The sequence below is a fragment of the Phlebotomus papatasi genome, chromosome 1 (assembly GCF_024763615.1).
Source record: "Phlebotomus papatasi isolate M1 chromosome 1, Ppap_2.1, whole genome shotgun sequence".
In the NCBI taxonomy this organism is placed as follows: domain Eukaryota; kingdom Metazoa; phylum Arthropoda; class Insecta; order Diptera; family Psychodidae; genus Phlebotomus; species Phlebotomus papatasi.
The window spans coordinates 72,043,048-72,065,962 of NC_077222.1; the positions used below are offsets into that span (position 1 = coordinate 72,043,048).

Genomic DNA, 22,915 nt, shown 5'->3' on the forward strand with positions numbered 1-22,915 from the left:
AAATTCGAGAAAAATCCTCATAATTGCTCATCTTCCTTACAGTGAATACGATATTATCGAGCACGATGATGTCTATGACCAATTCTTCACATCAATGGTCGCTTTGGCTGCCGATGGAATCAGCGCACAGTGCAATTCAAGTAAGTTAGGGGGTACCCCATTACGCCATATTGCGTCTCAAATTTCCGTCGAGTCATCGAGAAAGACTTTCCGGAATGCAAAAATTCATCACTTTCTCTCTCTCTCTTGCCTGCAGTTTGCCATTCGCAGATGGATCAAATCACCGAAGCGACCAGCATTCTTATACGATTCCTGCTGAATCGTCTGGAGAACTCTTCGACCACCGAGTGCAAGATTCTTCTGGGACCTCTGAAGAGTCTCTGCGAGGGCAAAAGTACCCTCAATGTACTCGATGTCACAGTTCTTATTGCAATGCTGAAGAATGCTAAACAGCCGGAGACGACTAAGAGTCCTCCGCCCAACAGCGACAAAGACAGCCCCAAATCAGAGATGAAGAGATCTCGATCTGATCTCTCCTGTGTCATTATGCAGCAATTGACTACACCCCTCATGAGTGGCACCTACACTTGGACCCCTCTCAATGAGGAGCAGAAAGATTGCTCGGTAAGTTATATTTTTTTGGTGCATATCAATTAGAAATAAATGCAATTACTCCGTTAAGTTTGATAACAATTCTTATCACGAAATACAATGGTCCTGTAAATTAATTGTCCCCCTGCTTCTATATGGGATTTTTGAAGGCAAAAGCAAGCAATCTTTCCAATTGGGAAAATTGCTAAATATCTTACAAAAAAAAATAATAATTCTAATTTATACAATTTCAGTAAAAAAAAGTAAATGAGAAATAATTCTGTATTATATTTAGAGTGATATAAGATACACATTAAAAACGTGCTTCCACGGTTTCCACCATTCCAAATAATTTATCCACGTTTAATGCACAAAGATAATAAATATAGATCACCTCAGTTCAAGTTTATTCAATTTCTATTTGCAATTTCATACGAAAATTTCACTATAAGTTCTTACAAATGCGTGGCTAAAAATAAAGAAAATCCGTAAAGTATTTTTAGGCCAGAGCTTTAGCCTATTTCTTGAAGGTCTCAAAAGCGTAAATTTCAGACTATTTGATTGGTTTCTCAGGATCTTAAGAGATCATTTTCCTTAAATACAGTGCGACCTCGATAGAGTCAACTAATTATTTCCAGGCCTGTTGACTCTATTGGATTCGTTGACTCTATCGGAATCCGAAAAAATCAATTAAAATGTGAAATTTTAATATCAAGACGTAGTATTTTATGTTTAAATGTATTTTATGTTTACATTTTTTTAAAGAAGTAATGTCTTTAGAAAGTTCGAATAAATTTAGAAAAGTTTCTTCACTATGTTACTGTGTTATCACACTTGCACATTAAAATTTTAATATGATTCACATTAATTGTTGCTGGTGAGAGTCCAAATGTGTAATTTGTGTGTTTGAATCATTTTATATTCAAAATTTGATCTATTTGTTGATAAAAAAGTGATAAAAAAAGCCCGCAAAATTCGATAAAAATTGATTTATAGCATTAATGCGAAAATTAATGCGATTTTCTTTTTAATTTTTTAATGTGAAAAATATTTATGCTTTAGGCAAATTTAAACTTATTTTTGCAGGCCAAGTCCACTTCTTTATCAATAAATAGAAAACCCCAAATATTAAGTGACTCAAAGACACAAATAACATATTTGGACGCTCACAAGCGACAATTAATGTGAATCACATTAAAATTTTAATGTGCAAGTGTGATAGCGCCGTTATACTCAAAAAATCTAGCATCTGGTACGTTTTTTTTTGTAATTCGAGTTCATATTTTTTGTTATTGCCATAATATTATTCACTTACAAATTAATGATGGCTCAAAATTCCTTACATTGTGATCATAGACCTTATCAAAAAATCTTGAGGCAAGAGAACTTTCAATCGGTCAAAAAGCTTAAAATCACGAAAAGAAAATTAGTTTGTTGGAAAATGATTACACGGTTAATAAAACTAAGAATTTTATCACAATATTACCATGTCCTTACATAAATTTTTTTTTTGTGTTCAAAAGTGTTACGTTGATACACAATAAGACTGATTTTTATTTCGAAAAGATTATATAAAAATCATATAATATTATTCATTCAATAATGCAAGAAAAGTTGACTATCGGAGTCAATTTGGGTCCAAGTTGACACTATCGGAGTCCGTAGAGTAAAAAAATAGCTGTTGACTCTATTGGAGATTAACTCTATCGTGGGTTGACTCTATCGAGGTCCCACTGTATAATCTTAAAATGAGGTATCAAGGATGCATTTTTTCATACATTTTTCATAGAGACACTGAAACATAATGGTAAGTTTTATCTTCAAGAGAATTGACTTATCTTTCTGATATATTGCGAAATTCTGCATTAAAAGCCATGTAAGAAAAAAACATAATTCGCGAGAAAAACATAGAAAATTACGAGAAAATTTGTATGAGTTTCAGTGCAGTGATCTCCAAAATTATTACACGGTAAAATGAGAAAAGCATCACTTTTTATTAGGCTTGATACAATGATACCCCATGATGTCAAATTAAAATTTACAAAAAAAAATCTTGGCGTGTAAGAAATCAGGAAAATTAAGCCATTGGACTAAGCCTTATTGAGAGCTTAGGATCATCCGTTTTAGAGTTTCTTTGCATAAATTTCCTTTACCCCTATAAAAAATGTCCCCACCGTTTCATATGAAATTTCCTAAGAAAATATTAAGAATGTCACCCATTCCCCTGGTGAAAATTCCTTTTTTCGTACCCAATAAATTCCTAGGGAGGTCATAAAGGAAAGCTGCAAAGGAGTGTTATGCACTATCCCTCCCTAGGTACAGTTCTCATCTTTGGGGGAACATTTCACATAGATTTCTGAAAGTAATCTTTAAGATATTTCCGGAAAACTGTGAGATCTTTTCCAGTGATATAGCCGGGGAGAGTCATTGAGTTTTTCCCGCTTTTCCGAGGAAATTTCCTATAGATTTCCTGGAGAAATCTCGAAAAGACAACCGGAAAACTGGGGAATTTTTCCAAGGGATATTCCTAGGAGAGGTTGGTGAACTTCATCCCATTTTACTAGAGAAAATTCTCATAGATTTCCTAGAAAAATCTTAGTAAAATTCCTGAAAAACTGAGGGAATTGTTCCATGGATATACCCGGGACAGCCTGATGAATTATCCCCACGTGCATCTCAAAATTTTCCCAAAAAATTTAGGTCAAATGTAGGGAAAATGGGGGACTTTTCCCAAGTAAATCCTCAGGAAAGGCTACTGAATTTTATACCCACTTCCATGTAGAACTTTCCCTAGATATCCCAGGCAATTCCAAGGGTAAATTTATTTTAATTTTTTTTATTATAATTTTTTGTTTTCTTTTTTTTATTTTCTTACAATTTTTTTCATAATTTTTTTATTTATTTTTTTTTTATTTTCATTTATCTTATAATTTACCTCTTTTCTATTTCTAATTTTAATTCCCTATACGCGAGAACTTATAGACTTCCTTGAGATATGCTACTGATTTTTTCTAGTCTATGTGGAGATATTCCCTATACTTTTTCCTAAATTCTTTGCTTGAAATATTATATCCATATTACCCTTCGATTTTTTATATAAACTTCTTCCAAGAAAAGCATCTCAAATTAGATAATAAAAAAAATTATTCAATACTAGATATAACCTTTCAAAAAACCATCAAAATGGATCGGTATTTTAGATTTCTAAAATAAGGTGGATTGTGGAAAGGGAGACACTTAAGAAAAAGTTCAATTTCAAATGCATTTTTAAGCCGAATAAATATTTTTTTTCATTTTCTTTACATTATGAGATTGCTTGTGAAATATTCTATCAGAATCTTAATAGTTTTAAATAGATTTTCAATTAAATAATTGGAATATTCCATCAAATTAAAAAACAACACATTTTGAAAAGATGGACAAAATTTTAGAAAGCGGGACAAAAATTTTTGGAAAGTTGGACATAGTGATTTTAATGACAAAATATTATACGACGAAATATGTAGGAAATCAAATGTTGAGGGTTTTCTGTGTATACTTGCACTTTGGGTGGTTATGCTAATCCCTCCTTTATGTCCGGGTAACAGTTGAGGAACGCTAATTACCAAGAACTTCCTGGACGTCCAACCACAAAGAGGTTCTGTAAATTTCACAGACGCCTCGCGTTGTCCAGCAGTTATAGTTTTAAAGTGGATGCAACTTCTTAGCAGATTTGGATACCTCATCTGGCCAGGTCCTTTTCCACTTGCTTTGGGAGTTCTGTAGAGGCTCCTTTTTGTCTTTCTCCAAGTGTTTTTGCGATATTTACGATCCGTTCTGTCAGAAAAAGTTGTCTTCGCAATCTGGAAATCCTTGCAGCCTTTTTCAGGATATTTCCTCCTTATCAGCTGCTAACTGCTGTTGCAACTATTTCTCCGGATACTTAAGGATCTTTGTCGTTCTTGTTAACATGATTTCACTGCACAAAAGCACCAGATTCATTCACAAAATCAACTTGTCCAAGATTTCATAAAACTTGTTTTGAATGCAACACGAAATTAAATCACTTTTCTATCCTTTTTAAATGTAATATTTCACAAATATTTTTTATTCACCTTTTAAATGGATGTATGTCCTTCGATTTTCACTACGGACTTAATAATATTTCACAAATTATGCCGAAAAATCAAACAAAACACTTTGAAATTTTCCTAGCAACTTCCATAAGAAACAGAGAAAATGACAACTATCGTTTCAAAGGTTATGAATATCACGCATGCAATACATCTTTTAAATTCTTCTTACAAGTCACTCTTTGATTGTTAAATAAAGACTTTTGCATTTTTAACTTCGCAAATAATCACAAAATTAGGTTTAATAATCTTTTTATCGAAAATTGAAATATTTAATTGATTTATTATCAAGTTTTTAAGGAGGTGTCTCACATTCCACACTGTTTTGTCCAACTTTCCAAACTGTCTCGCTTTAACTCTTTCGTCTCTTTTGGGACGAGAGTACCCAAAGCAGCATATGAATGTTCTGTGAAAAACAATGTTTTTTAAGTATTAAGAATTGATATAAATCCGATTCTTGTGGATGATTACAAACTATAAGGATGTCCAAATGTGAGATATTTTTTGTAGGACCTCAATTAATTCCTGAGCTTAGATATTTTTGATTAAAAATTGTGAAATTGGCTTGCAGCATATGCTGCGGTCCGGAAAGAGTTAAACAAATTATCCTATTCAGAAACTAGGCTAAAACTTGTGTTTGAAATTCGTATGAGACTTATAACATCTGAAACTTCATTAAATTCTCTTTTCAAGTGCATTAAAATCTCAAAATCAGAAAAAAACTGAGTTAGTTCCTTGAGTTCCTTGTAATTTCCAAGGAGCGGAGCGATATAATCGATATAATGAATACTTCCGATTCAAAGGCTTTGTTTTTAAAATTACTTCAATTTTTTGCCTAAAATGCAAAAAAGGTTAAATTTCCTAGTTTTTTGAACGAAAAATATTTGATTTTATATCTTGAATTGTCTTAACAATGAACAAAAAACTAGAACGGTTTTTCCTTGCTTTTCAGCAAATGTTTATTAAGTCCAATATCACATGCCTTCAAGCTCTAAATGCAGGCAATGTGATCCTCAATGTTTGTACATCCCTCCCGATTTTGTCACGCTATCGCATCAAATACGAGGAGAGTGCTCTTCAGGGGAAGGGTCTGTATTTGCCTTTGACCCACTCAGAAGCCACAATCATCAAAAACACTCTGCCTCAGATGTCAGCAGATATCCTGATTTTGTACACGGCTCTGTCGATTCCCGCCATAGAGCCATTGACACCAAATAAGATCATACAATTGTCCCAATGTGCAATGTCAGCCCTGTATTGTGCTGTTCTGTCTTCGATCTATGGCAGTGTCCTGAGTCTTCCGGCCACTGGATCGGGAAAATCAGCACCACAGCAGCAGCAACAGGCACCACCACAAAGTTCCAGTGGTCAAGCTCAGAAAGACGGTACAGATGGTGAATCCTCTGACTACCATGCCACTTTGGTGGTGAACAAGGCCCTGGAAATTTTTGTAAAAATTGGGACAATTTTCAAGAATTCAACACGTAGTCATATCTACCACAATCACTTCTGCATGGGAGCTTGGTTGCTCATCACGGGCATTCAGGGGGCAATGGGAGCTTCTGGATCTGGTAGTGTGAAGCAACAGCATCATTCGGATCACCTGCAGAGTCAGCAGAAGTCAAAGCCTCAGAAATATCCTAGGATGCAGCAAACAGAGCAGCTTCATCCTCAGCTGCAGATTCGTGAGGAGGATTTGCAGCAGATCGATGATGATCATATCCTGCTGCAGGAAGAATTGCATCCACCTCATGAGGAAGATGATCAATTTGAAGGACAGCATGATCAATCAGAGCAAGCACAGCAAACAGCAGCTTCTCACGGAATATCAGGCAGTGCTGCTGAGGAGAAAGGCGGCAAGAGCCCATCGAAGAGTTCAGAACAGGGACCAACACAAATTCCCTCACCCCGAGTGAATTTATTCAAAGTCCAACAAGGCTTTGGGGTTCTCAATGATGCAATTGCAACACTTTGCCTGGTTTTGCTCACTGAATTAATTGATGACCTGAAGGTGGAATCTCGGTCAGGAGATGATGAATTTTTCGATGATGAACCACCAGAAGCAGCTGGATTTGACATTCTCGGGCAGTACACGTCACTTCAACGTGTCATTCGGGTGTTGACGAGTGCAACACTCCAGCAAATGCTCACCTTCCTCGCTACTGTGTCGTATAGGAAGGCTTGTGCTCTGCGTCGAGCCAATACAAAAAATCCCAATGATGAGGAACCGATTAGTTTCAGTGACTCCACTACATACTTCAATGAGACATTTGTGTGCTCACAGGATTCGGAAACTGAAGAGGAAGACAGTGAGAGTTATCTTGGTGAGTAAAATTTCACTTAAAATATATAAATTTGCAGTCCATTTTAATTTGTGGAAATCATTTTTTTTTCGTACTATTTGTTTTATTAAGATAAGATAGTGATATAAGATTTATTCGTAAAGAGCAGAAATTTCCGAGAAATTCGGTTTTATGAGTATTTTTCAGCAATCAGATATGAAATTTATCAGTGTTTCTTAGAACTTACGAATATGGCAGTTTGATAATAATATTTACTGGGTCTCATTACAAAAAAAGAGGGCTGGCAAAGCGTCCCATCCTTTGCGAAATACTCGAACTCATTGCTTAGATGCTATATATCAAAAATACTTTCTCATCATTTACCATTTTCTGGTTCCCAACCGATTTAAACCAATTTATGAATCATTCAAAAAATAGAAGTAATGAAATTGATTTTCAGACAAAATTCCAATTAGGTTGGATTGTGGAAAGGGAGACACTTAAGAAAAAAATTCAATTTCAAATTCATTTTTAAGCCGAATAAATATTAAATTTTTTCCTTTTCTTTTGCATCATGAGATTGCTTGTGGAATATTCTAACAGAATCTTAACAGTTTTTAATAGATATTTCAATCAATTATTGGAATATTCCATCAAATTAAAAAAAAAACATTTTGAAAAGGTGTACAAAATTTTGGAAAGCGGGACAAATTTTTTTGGAAAGTTGGACATAGTGATTTTAATGACAAAATATTATACGACGAAATATGTAGAAAATCAAATATTGAGGGTTTTCTGTGTATACTTGCACATTGGATGGTTATGCTAATCCCTCCTTTATGTCCGGGTAACAGTTGAGGAACGCTAATTACCAAGATTTTCCTGGACGTCCAACCAAAAAGAGGTTCTATAAATTTCACAGACGCCTCGCGCTGTCCAGCAGTTATAGCTTTAAAGCGGATGCAAGTTTTTAGCACATTTCAATACCCAATCCGCCCAGGTTCTGTGCCACTTACTTTGGGAGTTCCGTATAGGCTTCTCTTTGTCTTTCTCCAAGTGTTTTTGCGATATTTACTACCCACTCTGTTAGAAAAAGTGGTCTTCGGAATCTGGAAATCCTTGCAGCCTTTTCCAGGAGATTTTGTCCTTATCAGCTAATAACTGCTGTTCCAACTATTTCTCCGGGTATTTAAGGATCTTTGTCGTCCTTGTTGACATGATTTCACTGCCTAAAACCACCAAATTCATTCACAAAATCAACTTGTCCAAGATTGCATAAAACTTGTTTTGAAAGCAATGCGAAATTAAATCACTTTTCTCTCCTTTTTAAATGTAATATTTCACCAATATTTTTTATTCGCCTTTTAAATGGATGTATGTCCTTCGATTTTCACTACGAACTTAATAATATTTCATAAATTATGCCGAAAAATCAAACAAAATGAAATATAAAAAAATATAACAAAATAAATTAATGATTTGTAATTTATGTATGTATGTAATTCAGCCTGAAGCGGGGTTTCCGCCGTTTACTCGTGGAGGCTGTTGTTAAGACGGCGGCGGCCGCCGCTTGTGTACCAGCGTCAGGGTATGGGCGGGCTGTGGGTTTAGTGGTATGGGGCGCATTGGGCTCGAGTGTTCAAAATAAATAAAAATAATAATAATAAAAACACTTTGATATTTTCCTAGCAACTTCCATAAGAAACAGAGAAAATGACAACTACCGTGTCAAGGTTATGAATATCACGCATGCAATACATTTTTTAAATTACATTTTTTTTTAAACTTTTGCATTTTTAACTTCTCAAATAATCACAAAATTATGTTTAATAATTGAAAATTGAAATATTTAATTGATTTATTATCAAGTTTTTGAGGAGGTGTCTCACATTCCACACTGCTTTGTCCAACTTTCCAAACTGTCACGCTTTAGGCAAATCACCCTACCGATTCATAATCGGAGCAGAATCAATTATAATTGGTGCAGTTTTATCAGAAATTCTTCAAACATGAACCCATTCGGTTGAGAAATACGCTCTTGAGAACCTGTTAACCTTTTGACCTTGAAAAGCGTTATTAGGAATGATTCAGCGATACTTTCGCATGTGGACGAAATATTCGCCTAGGTAATCTCTGAAAGAAGGGGGTAAGGCGAAAATGAGGGGCAATAGTCCCAAGGTAGACTTATGGGGGGCAGGGTTTCCCGAATGTCCTAGGTCTCTATCTCTAATCCTTTGGCCTCGACGTGGTAGCAGCTTGGACGGACGGATAAACAGTGGAAAGAGTGGGAATGGTAAAGAGGGAAGAGGAAATATAGAATGATGAGTGGACAAATAGGAATGGGACAATGAAGAAAGGCAAATAGGAAAGACAAAATGTGGAACAATATGAAATGGGATGAAGGTGTGTTGTGAAAGATTCACAACAAAGTTCTGGGGGCAATATTCTGAGATGGTGAGTTTTTCACGTGAGAAATTCACGGCTCTGAGAACACCTAAGTAAGCATTTTGTCAAGCTTTCGTAAAAACTTTCATGTGAATTCTTAGATGCTGTAAGTGTTTCGTGTGATACTTTTTGTGATAGTTTCACCAAATGCTTACATGAAACGATCTAAAAACCTTGGGTTTCTCACGTGAAAAACTCACGGATTGCAGAATTCATACCCTATGCCGAAAAACTCTTGATAGTGTAGTCGTTTTTACTGCCAATACTGTAAAACAGGATCGTTCTCTACAGCCTCACTGTGGCAATGTCCTTTATATTTGAAACCATGACGGTTCTTTCCGGGCAGCCGCTGAGTGTGTGACGGTGACGGGCAGCGACATGAGGGATGTAGCGACTGGGTCACGAGAGCTTTGCCAATGCACATTGTGCATGCAAGGAGCTCGCACAGAAGAACTATCATTAGTGTGTGTCTTAAGTGCCTCGCTTAAGGGAACTTTTCGCGTTTCGGTAGTCCGAGAAGGAATTGGGGTGCTTCAATATACTGAAATAGGTCCTGTTGGCTTTCAGTAGCAGTGCGCGGACTTCTGTTGAGATGTTGTTGTCGGCTGTGATTATTGACCCAAGGTAGACGAAGGTGTTAATAACTTCAAAGTTGTCGTTCCCCATCTGGGACCTTCTTTGATCGATGCTCTCCGTCACAAACATTTGCGAATTATTTTATGATTTTTTTCTGTGATATACTGTTCTCTCTGAGCAGTTCGAGCAGTAACAATATGAACAAAAATTCACTTATAAGAGTTTGAGCTCCTGTTGGGTCTTCATTAGGGTGTTTCAACACGGAAAAAAAAATTTTGGCACTATTTTCAGGGTGCTGTAGGGTAAAGTGATATAATTTGGAATTAGTGTTATAAGTTGGACAATTCGCCGGTACAAGTTGGACATGGCTTTTTTCTTGATAAATACAGTATAAAATTTGTTTTTAAGCACAAAGAACCAAATTATAAAACTAAAGCATTAAAAATATACAAATAAAAATGAAGTACTAAATTTATCAAGACAAAAAGCCCTGTCCAAATTATACCATTGTTCAACTTGTACCACTTTAGTCTATTTCTTGAGACAAGAAAGTTTTTCTTTGACGACCATATGATCAGATGCCGTTTAGAGGTGGCTGAACGACCTTCTCTGTAGTGCAAAATCAGAAAAATGTTTTACAGAGCCACTTCTAAACAGCGTTTGATCATGGTTGTCGAAGAAAAACTTTCTTGTCTCATCAAATACAGCACCGTGAGAATAGTGCCAAAATTTTTTTTCCTTCTTGAAACACCCTAGTATTCATTTGAGGCGCTCGAAGCAAAAAAAAAAACTAAGCCGTATGCATTTCCCTATTGAAATAGCGTTTTTTTGCTCTGAGCTCCTCATTTGCCTTTGACGAAAAGTGGGTCATCATAATGAGGTAAATACTAAGATTTTGCCAGAGGTAAGTTCTCCATTTCGGATTACCGATGCATCTAGGCCACAGTTTAGGTCCCTTATGCTCCCCCACTCTTATTCTATCTTATCCCCTGATGTTAGCCGCGCTATATCACAGCTCTGTATACATCCAGTGCCGCTACTTTATCACAGCAGCCCATATCGGTGTGTGTTTGGATCAGTGACACTGAATATTTGTATCGACTGAAGTATACCATTTTCATGTCGAAACTCGTTCTCGTACGAGCCTCTATTTTTTAGGCGGTTCACTTTTTTTTTGCTTCATTTCATTCATTCACTGGACGAATTCTAAGCCGATATGGCATGAGAAATCTTTTTCTGCTGCTGCTCAGCTTGGAACCCGAGACCTCACAGTCATAGAGACATTACTCTAGCCACTGATCCATTGAGGCTCCTAGAGGGAAACACTAAGTTTACTTTATTTCAATGTGCCCTACATCATATTCTTTAAAAAAAATGTCAGTTATTTTGAAACTTTTCATATATGGACATTGAAATTAGAAATTATAAAAAAAACTTGTAGGACTTTCTTGAATTTGATCCATTTTTTTTCAGGTTTGTGGTTCAAGGAGACCCTTTCGCCGGAAGGAAATGAAGAACAAACAGAGCAACCAGCTCAGGATGCTGCCAATGAAAATGGTGGTGGTGTAGTAACGGCCAAAGATGAACCTCATGAGTACCTCGATCTGGCAGCTCAAATTTTCACCTTTTTGGACTCATCCCTGGGAGCTAATCATCATTATTTGTGCAAATATGTTAAAAGTGGTTTGAGTGAGCAACAAATTGTGTTGCTGGCAAATATTCTCAAAGATCTCGATCGTGATGCTTCACGGAGTGAAGGTGAGAATGGTGGATGTGCTCGATGGCAGAGTGCTATGGTGAGATTTGCTGGATCTCTTGGACGTTATCTGCACAATTTGATATCTTCGGGTGTACTGAATGAATCACTGCAGTCGTCGTTGTTGTTGCATCTGGGTGTTTCGCCATGGACAAATGATACTAACTGGCCACTTCAGGTGTATCCGAGAACTTTGGCTGTTCTTGTGCAGATACTCCTGCTGAAGCCGTGTCAGGAGAAGGAGGCTGCTTGCTTGTCGGTGTGGCATCGTCTGGTGAATACTTTGGTACAGGGAGTTTGTTCTGAACAGGCACAGCAGGGTTCAGATGGGGATAATGATGATTTGAATGTGGAACATACACAACTTCTTCTGTTTCTCTTTCACACCCTCAATCTCATGCAGAAAAAGTCAATTTTGTTATTGACTGCAGGTGGAGTCATTCGATGTTCTGAAGTTTGCTGGACCATTACACCGGATAAGCCATTGAGAGATAATCAGATAATGCTGCTGTCTCGTTTGTTGTTGTTTCTGGAGTATCTCATGAAGCATTTGTACAATCCACCGACAAATGTTCTTGAACAAGTACGCTGGAATCTTTTCAGTGTGGTAACTCTGGATTCAGCACAGAAAGTCGATGTTCTCAATAATCGGGTCAAGTTGATATCTTATAGGAAGGACATTGAGGATAAATACAAGAAACTTGCACCAGAAGTTAGTGCTTTGAGTGGTGTTAAGCCAAAATTCTATACAATAACACCGTGGGATATGAAGTTGCAGCAGGAATTCAAGATGGATGGTTTAGCATGGAATTTTATTCTATGTACACCGGATAAATTGAAATATCATCTGTTGATTGATGCATTGATTGATATTCTATCTGTCACGGATATCTGTACGGGAAAAGTGCCCTTTCAGACTTTATGTGCTGTTCAATATTGTTTCAATTTGTCGTGGAAGTTGATATTGGGAATGGCACCATCGACACCACATGTTGAAAATTTGATTAGAGACAAACCACCAAATCTACATTCACTCATTTGGTCAATACGATGCATTCAGCCTGTTTCCCATTCGCACTACCTAATTGTGAATAGTCTCGTGAAGCAGGGCATGTATACGCAATTTGCAGAGATTCTCTGGAACAAAGTCACTGAACATTCAGCTGATGTTAGGAGTCGAATGAATCAGACAATCATTGGTTTGGATAAATTTTCCGAGACTTTTGATGCAGCATCACCGAGATTGTCCAAAATTATTCTCATTGATGCACTCCTTTCGCATTTGTATGCTGTCTACTGGACAGAATCCAATGCTAAGGTCAAAGTGGAAAATAATGCAGTAAGTACAGTAGCATCAACACCAACAACTACCACTTCGGCAGCCGCTGTAACTTCGTCAGCGGACTCGCTAAGTGGGGCTGTTGGAGGAGTAGCTATTGAAAGTGATTCAGGTGGAAAGCATAATTCGTGCCTGGGAAATGTGACACGAGATGAATTGGCCACACAATTGAGGCTAAAACTACTCGATGTCATTGATATTTTGTTGGATTTTCTGCACAAGACCACCATTAAGAGTCTCTGTGGACAGATACCGATTCAACTGATGGAATCACTGATTTCCATCACAAGTTCCAAGACGGCATTCTGCTCAGATATAACCAATCACTTTTTGAGTGTTCTCAGTGGACAAGAAAAGGGCGTGGTGAATATTATTTGGACAATGGAATTGACACTGAGCACTGAGGGTAATCTCAGTCAAAATATCAATCAACCAATTGAAATGCATACTTTGGCTGTGATTGATGCTCATTTGTCTGAAGTTTCCAAATATTCCGTCTATTCTATCTTAATGTCACTGAAGCATACACTAAAATCTGCTCTGAAGGTCCTATCGTACCTTCTGCCACTCAATAAAACTGATGCTACTCTTCAGAAACGTCTGCAAAATATGCTAATACCTCTGATCTTTGACATTCGCACCTCCTATCTCTACGAGACAGCCAATGAATGCCTAGAAATTCTCCTAGGAGAAGATTACACTTCGGATTCTTATCAATTTTTGGCCTATTGCAATATCCTCAAGCATACCTACAAATTGGTAATTGATTACTGTGAAATGTCAGCAAGTGTGAGTGAAATGAATCTCGATGAGACAATTTTGCATCATGTTTTGAAATTTTGGGAATCAATTCTGGACAAACAGATGGGCCTGAAGGCAATGCATGAATTTTTCTTCGAGTCAAAACGTGGCAGTTTGGTGAATATCCTACTGTCATTCTCCAATACCAATATGTCACAGGTGTATTCGACAAAAGTTCTGCAATTCTTCGAGAAACTCTTTCAAGCATCTGAAAAGGCAGATTCACAATTTAATCTCAATCAATTGTGTCAGTGTATCTCGGAATTGGGAACAGTTGATCCGGCAAAACTCAAAACATGGCTCAGTCATATTTTACTGGGTCCAGGTGGTGCAAATAATGCTGCAATGTCCAGTAATAATTCCAGTAATGTACAGACACCGACAAATGTGGCAACTGTGTCAGCTGTGACTAATATTGCTGAACAAATTGGTCAAGCGACTAATGATAATGTCGAAACTGTTGATATGGAGATAGAGGATGATTGTGTTGTTGGTGGTGCATCAGGCGGTGGAACAGGGACAGCAGGAGGAAGTGGAGGAGGTGGAGGAACATCTGGATGGCAACAGGGAGCAAGTATAACGACAAATCGCTCAGAGACACCCAATGAGGAGTGTCTGGAGAAGAATGGACGACTTCTGCAGACTCTGACAAAGTACATTGTCAGTGAAAATCGTATATCACCGAGTGTTTCTGGTGTTTTGTTCAATGCACTCATTCAGATTGCGCAGAATTTGCTCTGTCCAGCACAGGATGCTCTTGAATTCACTGATCTCCTTCAGGTGATGGTGACACTGGCTGATGCTGGTCAGGGTAAAGGACATTCAGTTCTCTTCAGTGCTGCCATTGATTGGTTGGAAGTGTCAAAGAATCATGTTCTCGAGAAGTCACTCAATAAATTGACAGCAAAATCAGGTGTTGCTCTTGAGAATGTCTCATCATTGCTGCAGTACATGAGTGATCTACTTCAGGGATTGGGATCAACAGGTAGTCGTGCATTTAGTCCACCATGGGAAGAGGACAATCCACCAGATATGGATGATTTTGTCGATGATGTTGGTGCTGATGATGATGATAGTGTCGTTGAGGATTCCGATGAGGACAGCCTTGGCAATAAACTCTGCACCTTTTCCATCACACAGAAAGAATATATGAATCAACACTGGTATCACTGTCATACATGCAAGATGGTAGATGGTGCTGGAGTTTGTTCAGTCTGTGCTCGGGTTTGTCACAAGAATCACGATATCAGCTATGCCAAGTATGGGAATTTCTTCTGTGACTGCGGAGCAAAAGATGATGGTAGTTGTATGGCTATGAGTCCAAGAACCAATATTCAGGAAACATCAACACTTGCCTCAGTGATGGGACAAAGTGCACCTGATCCAGATCACATTATACCAAGTTCACTGCGACGTCGTGTCTCGAGTCCACAGCCCCAGACATCCACGAAAGATGCTATTGGTGCAGAACGTGACTATCATATGGCAAAAGTGATTGATGCCTCCAAAGAGGCTCTCAATAATCATGATCAATGGAAGGCAGTGGTGAAATTTGTCTTAGACTTCTTTGAACTGATAATGCCAGCTATTAATGAGAATTGTGCCAAATATTCAACAGTTGGATGTCATCTGAGAGCTAAAAATGCCATTGAGAGACTTCATCATCCAGAGAAGACATTTACAATCAGTGATCAGATTATGGTATCGACGATGGGATCACAGGAAGGTGCTTTTGAAAATGTGAGAATGAGTTACTCAGGTGAACAGGGACAGACAATTCGTCAGCTTCTGTCGACAAATCTGGTGAGGCGTGTGGCTCTGTGCTGTTTGGCATCGCCACATGGAAAACGTCAGCATTTGGCTGTGTCTCATGAGAAGGGCAAAGTAACTATATTGCAATTGTCAGCACTGCTGAAGCAGCCAGATGTGGCCAAGAGGAAGTTGACACTCAATCGATTGTCATCAGCACCAATTCCATGTACAGTTCTCTCATTGGCATCAAATCCCGCCAATGAGGATTATTTGGCTGTATGTGGTCTCAAAGAGTGTCACATACTCACATTTACCGGAAGTGGCTCACTCAGTGAGCACATTGTCTTGACACCTCAACTGGAAACTGGAAATTTCATCAAGAGAGCCATCTGGCTACCGGCATCACAGACAAAATTAGCCCTGGTGACGGCAGATTTTGTGAAGATTTACGAATTAGCAGAAGACACATACAGTCCACAGTACTACTTCCTTGTGCCCAGTGGCAAAATTCGTGATTGTACATTTGTCCATCAGGAAGATCAGTACTACATGCTACTGATGGCATCTTCTGGGTATATCTATACACAACCTCTGGCCAATGAGAGTCTAGCCAAACATGGACCATTCTATGTGACAAATACTCTAGAACTCGATCATCCACACATCAAAGATGTCAATGGACAAATTGGAAATGGTGGTGTATCCATCTACTATTCTCATGTTCTACAAATGCTCTTCTTCAGCTATACTCAAGGGAGAAATTTCATGGCACCCTTAGTGGATGTCAATGCTGGTGTAAAATGTGTGATGCACCTTCAAACTGGTCCAAATACCAAAAATTCCTCCAAAGGACCCCTTCAACCGCTCTGTCAGTGGACAGAAATTCCTGGACATCCTGGCTTAGTCTGTGCCATGATGCAAACATCCAATAATCCTGTTATCTTCATGCTCAAACCTGACAGTGTGGTGATGCAAGAGATTAAAGCTACATCATCTAAGGCTAAAATTATGGATATGGTGGCAATTCGACATTCAGTATCTGGTATTGAGAAAACCACACTGATTTTACTCTGTGAAGATGGAAGTTTAAGAATTTTCTCTGCTCATCCCGAAGGTACGGGGTATTGGATGTCACCGGAAGTACAACCTGTTGGAAATCAATTTTACTCGTCATTCTTACCCAAATCCAGTCGACGCAATAAGAGAAATTCCAGTAAGAATACAGTTGGTACCGTTAGTGGTGCATCCAATAAAGTAGCTCTGGGACTGTCACAGCCAACATTCCCAATTGATTTCTTTGAGCACTGCACCCTAATGACTGAAGTGGAATTTGGTGGAAATGATTTACTGCAGATCTACAATACGACCTTACTGAAGCATCGACTCAATTCAACTGGACTCTATGTGATGTCCAGCAAAGCTAATGGCTTTACACTTGAAGTGTACAACAATGATCCCAATATGGTGATAACAGGTGTTAGAATTCTCATTGGAAGTCAAGATCCTCAGAGAGCTCCCACTGCAGTGACAATTCATGGACGTACAGTTACGACAATTGTCACACGTCCAAGGTGGTTTGATTTGCCACTGACGCGTGAAGAGAGCCTTTTGAGTGACAAGAAACTGAGCATTACCTTTGGAGCATCTCAGGATCCAGAGAATGTGTGTATGCTAGACAGTATAAAGATTCATGGTAAGACAAAAGATGTCTTTGGATGGCCTGAGGAGCAGGATGAAGTGGCAGCTGTGACCACAGCAGGTGCATCTGGTGGACAAGTGTCCCAAACCGCTGCAACTGCATCATCTCAACCAACAACAGATACAGAATCAAATTCAGTTCAAACTGTCACGACACTCGATCGAATGGTATCAACGATGCTTGAAGTGTTAGACAGTGGTATCAGCTTAATTGGTGGTGTTAATGTTGATGAGCAAATCAAAGCAAAGGCTATTGAAGTATCAACAGCTCTTTTGATCTACCCAACACCAACAATTGTGCAGAATCATGCAAAATGTGTCTTAGCATCGTTGCACAGTAACCGAACAATGTACCATTCGTACAAGGACAAGGAGATCCTCACGGAGATCAATAAGGAGTTGCAGGTGATGTCTGAAGTGAAGGATCCACGAAATATCGATCCCGAAGCATTCTATCGACTTGTTCTGATGGCACGGGGAATTGCAGTGACACGACCGCAGGCTCTGTGGAAGATTTGCGTGGAGAATAAATATCAAATTCTACCAAAATTGATGAAAATGATGAAGACACTGCATCAGATAACACCAACTGATGAACAACCAACACCAATTGTCAAACGTGGCCTGAGCCACACAGAGGCAATTGTTCACTCAATTGTTGAGATAATCTTTGCCTTTGCCCTAACTGATCCCGAATTTGTGGGTCTTATGACGAAATTCTTCGTGCAACTCCTCCTGGATAGTGGTACAATAATCAGTCACAGTGCCAAACAGGCTCTCATCAAACTTCTGCGGCCACGCATGAAGCGACGTCGGGTACTGATTGGAAGTCCACCAGGATGTTCAACACCAACTCCATCGTCAGCTCCGCCAATTGCACCCGTTGCATCGACATCTGGGGCACCTGCAGGTGCTGCTGGTGGTGCTGGAAATGATGATCTGTATGCAGCTGTGATGCAAGAAGTGGATGCTATTGAATCGATGGGTCTAGAGGGCGCTGGTGCAGCTGCAGCTGTCAATCCTCAAGCTCTAGCATCACTGGAGGCACTTCTGGGTGGAATTCCGCAAATGCTGGATCTTCAGCAGGATGCAGACGATGATGCCATTATGGAGATAGCAATTGCACTGAGTCTACAAGAGCATGATGGTGATTTGAGTGGCATACAGCAGGGTTTGGCCAATATTCAGGGTCTTCGTGGCAGAACTCTCCAGAGTCTACAGGCACTTGCAGCGGCTGGTGGCGTTGGTGGTGGATACAGCAAGTAAGTCAATCTATAAAATTTTAAATTTGAATTTAAAGCTAGTTTTGTGCCAAGACGTACTTCTACTTACGACGGAGCTTTGAGCATTGTAAAAGAAAAAAATAGTCATATAGGAATTATAGATCAGGTGAAGAAAATATAACGGCAAGCTTTTTGGCAGCTAGGGATTGTCCAGAACCCTCAGTTCTCCTCGTAATACATCTACGTCCTGCCGGTCCTGCCATGATCCGACTCCAACATAAACTGAACTAACACTACTTTTTTTCGCGATACCCCTCTGTAGGGGTTGGTCCTCGTGATTTGGGTATTAATCAAAATCCTGAACGCTGAAATTAAGAGAAAGCTAAAATCCCGAATACGTCAAAATCTCGAAGAGAGAAAATCTCGAATGGGTCGTAATCTTATAAAGCTAAAATCACGGATACCAAAATTCCGAATTTTTAAAAGTGTCATAGGTTCTATCAAAATTCCGAAAGCCAAGATCCCGAACGACAAAATTCAGAAAAGGCTTAAATCCCGAATAGGCCAAAATCCCGATGAGACAAAATCTCGAATGGGAAAAGAAAAAATCCTGGACACTAAAGTTCCAAAATAGAAAAAATTCCGAATTCTGAAAAGTGTCATAGGTTCACATCAAAATGCTGAAGGCAAAATCACGAGCGCCAAAATTCAGAAAAGGCTTAAATCCCGAATAGGTAATCCAATAAAGTTAAAATCACGGATACCAAAATTCCGAATTCTTAAAAGTGTCATAGGTTCCGATAAAAATCCCAAAAGCCAAGATCCCGAATGCCAAAATTCAGAGAAAGCTAAAATCCCGAATAGGCCAAAATCTCGAATGGGAAAAGCCAAAATCCTGGACACTAAAATTCCAAAAGAGAAAAAAATCCGAATTCTGAAAAGTGTCATAGGTTCCGATCAAACTTCTGAAGGCAAGATTACAAGCGCCAAAATTCAGAAATGGCTTAAATCCCGAATAGGTAATCTTATAAAGCTAATAATCTTATAAAGCTAAAATCACGGATACCAAAATTCCGAATTCTTAAAGGTGTCATAGGTTCTGATCAAAATCCCTAAAGCCAAGATCCCGAACTCCAAAATTTAGAAAAGGCTAAAATCCCGAATAGACCAAAATCCTGAAGAGACAAAATCTCGAATGGATCGTAATCCAGAAAAGCCAAAATCCCAGACACTAAAATTCCAAAAGATAAAAAAATCCGAATTCTGAAAAGTGTCATAGGTTCCGATCAAAATCCTGAAGGCAAGATTACGAGCGCCAAAATTCAGAAAAGGCTTAAATCCCGAATAGGCCTAAATCCCGAAGAGGCAAAATCTCGAATGGATCGTAATCCAGAAAAGCCAAAATCCCGGACAATAAAATTCCAAAATAGGAAAAATTCCGAATTCTGAAAATTGTCATAGGTTCCGATCAAAACCCCGAACGCAAAGATCCAGAAAGACAAAATTCCGAACGCCAAATTTAGAACATGGTAAAATTTTGAATATGGGCCAAAATCCCGGATAAATCAAAATCCCGGAGAGACAAATTCTCGAATGAGTCGTAACCCGAAAAGCCAAAATCCCGTACGCTAAAATCCTGATCAACAAAATTCCGAATTCAAGATTTTGTCCTTTTTGGGATTTTAGCTTTTCGTGATTTTGCCCTCTTCGGGATTTTGGCTTCCGGGTTTTTAGTTCTTTCGGTATTTTGACCCATTCGGGCTGATGAATTTGGCTTTCGGGATTTTGATCGTTAGTCTACGATCACCGATTATGGTTAATACCGGTGGCAGCCAAAATCCCGAAAAGGCCAAAATACTGAAAGCCAAAATCCTGAAAGGGATGATATTATATGGGGGAAAATGTTTAGAATAATTTTCCAAGACACAGAAGATTTCCCTTTGCCTCCAGCAAACACGGGTGCAATCGTGGGAGTAGCTATGACACTTTTAAGAATTCGGGATTTTGGCTTTCGGGATTTTGACCGGGACCCGGTTAATACGTTTTTTTAATTACTCGAACTCCAAGAGAGAGCAATCTTCACAATTGATTTTTTTTATCAACTTCTCACCATCCTGGCTGCCAAACGTTAAGAGATATTGACTTACGGTCTTTTTTTTATTTGAGAAGTTAAGAAAATCCAACGTTACTTTGTGAACTCCTAAAAGGGGTGACCTTATTAGTTCTTATCATTCACCAATATTAAAATAGAGCGACATTAATCGAGAATTGGAATAGGGCAAGTGGATAGATGGCTCAGTCCATGATACAAGTCTCCTGGGTTTCAATCCGCTTTTGGGACACTGAAAATATCCATATTGACTATAATTGTTAAAAAAAAAAATTCCAGTGATCCATCAGCCTCAGTGGGTGGTTCTGACGATGAAGGCTCTAATGCTGCCACCGATGGCTCAACACTACGAACATCACCAGCTGAACACGCTGGAAGTGGTGGATCTGAGAGTGGTGGAAGTGGTGTTGAGAGCATTGGCGGGACATCAGGTCGAAGTAGTACATATGGAGATCAACCAAATCAATCGCCGCCACGTGAAGCCAATTTGCCACCACCTCCACAGCCTCCCACAAGTATTCAGGAGAGTGTTATTCAGGAAGATCCAGAGGACACCACTGAGACGGAAAATGCGGCAAAATTGCACATTTTGCGCTATTCGATTCTCGAGAAGATGATTGATAACTTCTGGGGATTGGACTGGGTGACGGGTACTCAAGCAGTATCTTTCATGCAAGTCATCTTGATGCTTACATCAGACCTCGATGGCAGTCAGGAGGCTGATCAGGCAGTAATGCAGAAGCTTCTGGACGCATTAATTGAACGACTGGAGATGGTACCATCAAGTCAAGGTGTTCAGGTCAGTAAAAACTTTAATTATGTGAAAGCTATATTGAAATGAGCTTCTTAACAATTTCATATACTAAAATCTTGGCAAAATCTCATATAATCCGATCGCGCTCAAACTTTTCCAAAGGCGGTTCAGAATGTTCTTGTAAAATGCCACATTTTTCTTCTATCAACTTACTTACTCAGGTTGCTGCGACGCCCTTTTTAAGGGACCGGGCCTCTCGCATTAACCTCCTTCTGACGATCCTCCTTCTGAGTTTTCTCCAGCATCTCAGTACCCCATCTGTTTAAAGACATTATCCAATACTTCTTTTCATAGATTTCTGGGACGGCTCCTCATCCTCGTCCCTTCAGGCTCACTGTTTAGTAACTTTCTAGGAATTATCTCAGCTGACATTCGTTGGTTTTACGGGAAAAGATTGTTAGCCCCTTGCTCAACCTTTTTTCTACCAACGGAAGATCATAAAACCACCGCTGAACAAAAACAGTAGAAGACACGCAGTTTGTCCGTCTGTTACCATGCCTAGAGACCAAATGGTTAGAGATAGACACTTCGAACTTTCGGAGGACCCCCACAAATCGACCCTGCAACCAATAATAGACCCCTTATTTTTCCCCAACTGCTTACCTTTTAGAGATCTTTTTTAAACGAAAATACCATTGCATCATTCCTAATAACGGTTTTTCAAGGTAAAAATTTTAAAGGGCTCTAAAGAGTGCATTTCTCAACCGAATGGTATCATGTTTAGGGTCGTTGGAAAGGTCTTCGAATTTTTTAACAAGTCTGAACCGGTTCAAATCGGTTATGAATCGCTAATGAAACGGTTTATAACCGGTAACTACGTTTTATTTGAAATTCAATTATACAGGGTGGCTAAAAAAAATGCAACAAACTAAAGCGCTATATTATCCTCATTTTTTGTTCACGTTTTTTGAAATAAAGTAAAAGTGGTAGTAAATACCTCAAAATTTTAGAATATTATCGGTTTTGTTCAATATGATCTTATTTTGACTTAATTATGGTCTTAAGTCTGTCAGAAAATGCATCGTAGTTTGCACGAATGTCAGCCTTCTGAATGTCCTGCTATTCACGAGGAAGGGCTGCCTTCAGCTCATCGATACTTTGCTACTTATTAGTCCTAACATTGACCAACAAAATGCCTCTTTTGGAGCAGTCAAACGATTTTGCATCCAAGAATTGTGGAGGTCATAGTTTTCCCAAAATGAAGTGCGAAAGATTTTTTTTAGCCAAATCTTATTCGTTGCGTGATTTCTGAACGTTGTCGTGTCTTGATCGAACTTCCATTACTTCTTACTAAAATTTTTGTTTGTCCACGACTCTAACACTCCTTCCAGGACAATTTTCAGAAACACATTGGCATTTGTTTTGACTGTACAGCCTAAAAACCCCAGTGGATAGCGATAATTTGTCTTCAAGGAA

At 38.7% G+C, this 22,915-nt stretch overlaps 1 protein-coding gene across 1 annotated transcript in view; it reads left to right on the forward strand.

Annotated features, from left to right (window-relative positions):
* The window catches only part of LOC129800581 (protein purity of essence), a 45,158-nt gene that overhangs the window by 234 nt on the left and 22,009 nt on the right, over positions 1-22,915 (forward strand). The window contains exons 2-6 of the mRNA XM_055845073.1: positions 43-140; positions 257-624; positions 5,656-7,027; positions 11,480-18,614; positions 20,965-21,484. Of these exons, the coding sequence (XP_055701048.1) occupies positions 43-140; positions 257-624; positions 5,656-7,027; positions 11,480-18,614; positions 20,965-21,484 (9,493 nt within the window). The remainder of the gene's footprint in view (positions 1-42; positions 141-256; positions 625-5,655; positions 7,028-11,479; positions 18,615-20,964; positions 21,485-22,915) is intronic.